Below are 2,538 nucleotides of genomic sequence, written 5' to 3'. Positions count from 1 at the left end.
GCGTTCCCGGCTGTGACTTGCGTGGGGGTTGGAACCGCCTCGGTCCCGCCCCATAGCGGCGAGTCCGAGCCGGCTTCAAGCCGAAAAGTGTGGACGCGCGTCCTGCTGGATCCGCGGTGGCCGCCTCTGTGCGCGGACCCGGCGCACGTGTCGGGGCGGCAGGGAGGGGGCGCTGCGCCGGGGCGGGGGCGGGGACCCGGGATCAGGCCGGTTGTGTGGGGCGGGGGCGCCGGGCGGCCCGGCACGCCCTGGTCACCGCTCCGTCGCTCTCTTTCAGCCCGGGCGCCGGCGGCCGGACGTGGCGGAGCGGCGGCGGAGGCGGCGGCGGCCTCCCCGTACCCCAGGTAGGGCGGCGGGCCGGGTGTCCGCGCGGCTGGGGAGGCGCTCGCTCTTTTATTCACCTCACAGGTAGTTTATTGCGCAGCGTTTAATGCTTGAAGTGTATAAAGGGGAGAAATAAAGTGTTGAACGTTTCGGCACTGGCGGGATGTCGTGACGAGGTGGAAGAAGGGCGGATTCTGAACGTTCGGGGAGTTCGCCTACCGCCTGCGGTCCTTAGGTACCGACCCATAGAACAGGGTTAGAGGCACCTGCTCTGCTTGCTTCCACGCGTCGTTGCCGGCGTCACGTGCGGGGGTGGGGGGCGGTGATGAACGTCAGTGCTTGTTGAAGAGCTGACTTGATGCCTGTTTTCTGGAAGTCTGCATTAGGGAGACAGACAGACAGGAAATCGGTACGTAGCTTTGTTCTCCTACGTTTCGGGGTCGAGAGTGAGGTCGTTGATATCTAACCTTAGTGAGCAGCCTCTGCAGTCTTCTTTCCTGTTCACAGAGGACTTCGGTTTCTGCTCACGTGGAGATGAAGCTGGTCCGTCGCTGAGATGTTACTCTGATGAGAGGAGGCGCGGCCCCACATTCCCCCGTGGTGCCCTCAAGCTTGGGACCGTCAGTTGGCAAGGTACCCCGAGTCCTGCTCGGGCCTCCCCTGGGCATCTCGGGAAACTAAGGAGGGTCAGGGGCTGCCTGTGTGTTTGCTCTTCTCTGAGAGGAGCCTGCTGAGTGGTTGGAGAAACTGAGTGATTGTTGCTGAGAATTTGATAAAAGCACAAACCCAGCATCGTGTTTGCTGGCATAATGCAAAGTTACTTACACTGTGTGATAGATGGCTCTTCATCCAGGACCCAAATGAAGACCTTGCCCCCCCCTCCCTTTTTTTTTTTTTTTCCGGTACGCAGGCCTCTCGCTGTTGGTTGCGGCCTCTCCCGTTGCGGAGCACAGGCTCCGGACGCGCAGGCTCAGCGGCCACGGCTCACGGGCCCAGCCGCTCCACGGCATGTGGGATCTTCCCGGACCGGGGCACAAACCCGTGTCCCCTGCCTCGGCAGGCGGACTCTCAAGCACTGCACCACCAGGGAAGTCCCCCCCACCTTTTTAATTATTAAATAAGGAATTAGGGTAAAAACGAGTATAAGTTTGTTAGGCGGCGGTATTAACTCAGTCTGTGTCGTGTGTCTCCTGGTGTGGTGAGCACTGTGTTCCAGGTAGCAGAGAGGGAGATGGAAGAAGTCAGGCCAGGGAGCTGGTATCAATGCCTACAGTATATGTATGATGTGGTGCTGGGCTGTGAGGAGTCAGCAGTTTTGCAGAAGAGATTTTACTCTGGGTAAAACCACTGTAAAAACAGTGGAAGCTAAGGTGAAATAAAGTTCTAAGTTGAATACTATTAATGCCAGAAATATGTGGCAGAAGGAAGTGCTTAGGTATGGACAGGGAGCAGACATTTTGAAATAACGTTAAACCATAAAGATGTGTATGTATACAAAATGGAACGTTGGGGTATTGTGGAGAGAAAAAAAGAAAGTTGTGCCTAAAGTATCTGTTGTTAACGTGATTGATATCTTGGAGCTTGAATTGCTTCATTCTCTGATTAAACGAATTAATCCATGTAAAGGACTTGGAACAGTGTTCAGTGCGTAGAGAAGCACTCAGACGCGCCGCTGCTTATCATCATTACTCTTACTGCTGTTTCCTTTGGCGCTCACAAAGTCACCTAGTTGATCTGGAGTCAAGATTTGGACATGGGGTAGATCGAATATAGAGGAAGGAAAGAGAAAACTGCTGCAAGTTAATTATGAATTCATGGAAATTATTTTCATATATTTAACTGATAGTTTTATCATCTTTAAGGTAAGCAGTCTGGGTGTAATTTCAAGTTACAAGTTGAAGCTTGTGGACTGTGAATGTTTCTAACATTGGACAGTTTTTCCACAGTCCCTAGTTGTGATCTAGGGTGGAGTCGTGGAGCTGCCCCCCACAGGCTGCAGGTGTCTGTTGAATTCTTGAGATGGGGCTGGTCTGAATTGACATGTGCTGTGAGTATAAAATACACAGCTGATTTTAAAGATGGATAAAGGAATGTAAAATGTCTTATTTTAAAATATTGATTGGGCTTCCCTGGTGGCGCAGTGGTTGAGAGTCTGCCTGCCGATGCAGGGGGTGCGGGTTCGTGCCCCGGTCCGGGAGGATCCCACATGCCGCG

The 2,538-nt window shown here is 53.6% G+C and overlaps 1 protein-coding gene across 1 annotated transcript in view; it reads left to right on the top strand.

The window, feature by feature from the left end:
* CCDC138 (coiled-coil domain containing 138) overlaps positions 1-2,538 on the top strand; it is a 49,392-nt gene that overhangs the window by 278 nt on the left and 46,576 nt on the right. The window contains 1 exon segment of the mRNA XM_007456837.1: positions 278-344. Coding sequence (XP_007456899.1) covers positions 278-344 — 67 coding nt within the window.

Source organism: Lipotes vexillifer, unplaced genomic scaffold (genome assembly GCF_000442215.2).
Source record: "Lipotes vexillifer unplaced genomic scaffold, Lipotes_vexillifer_v1.1 scaffold777, whole genome shotgun sequence".
NCBI classification, from domain to species: domain Eukaryota; kingdom Metazoa; phylum Chordata; class Mammalia; order Artiodactyla; family Lipotidae; genus Lipotes; species Lipotes vexillifer.
This window is presented reverse-complemented; position numbering and strand designations above follow the sequence as displayed.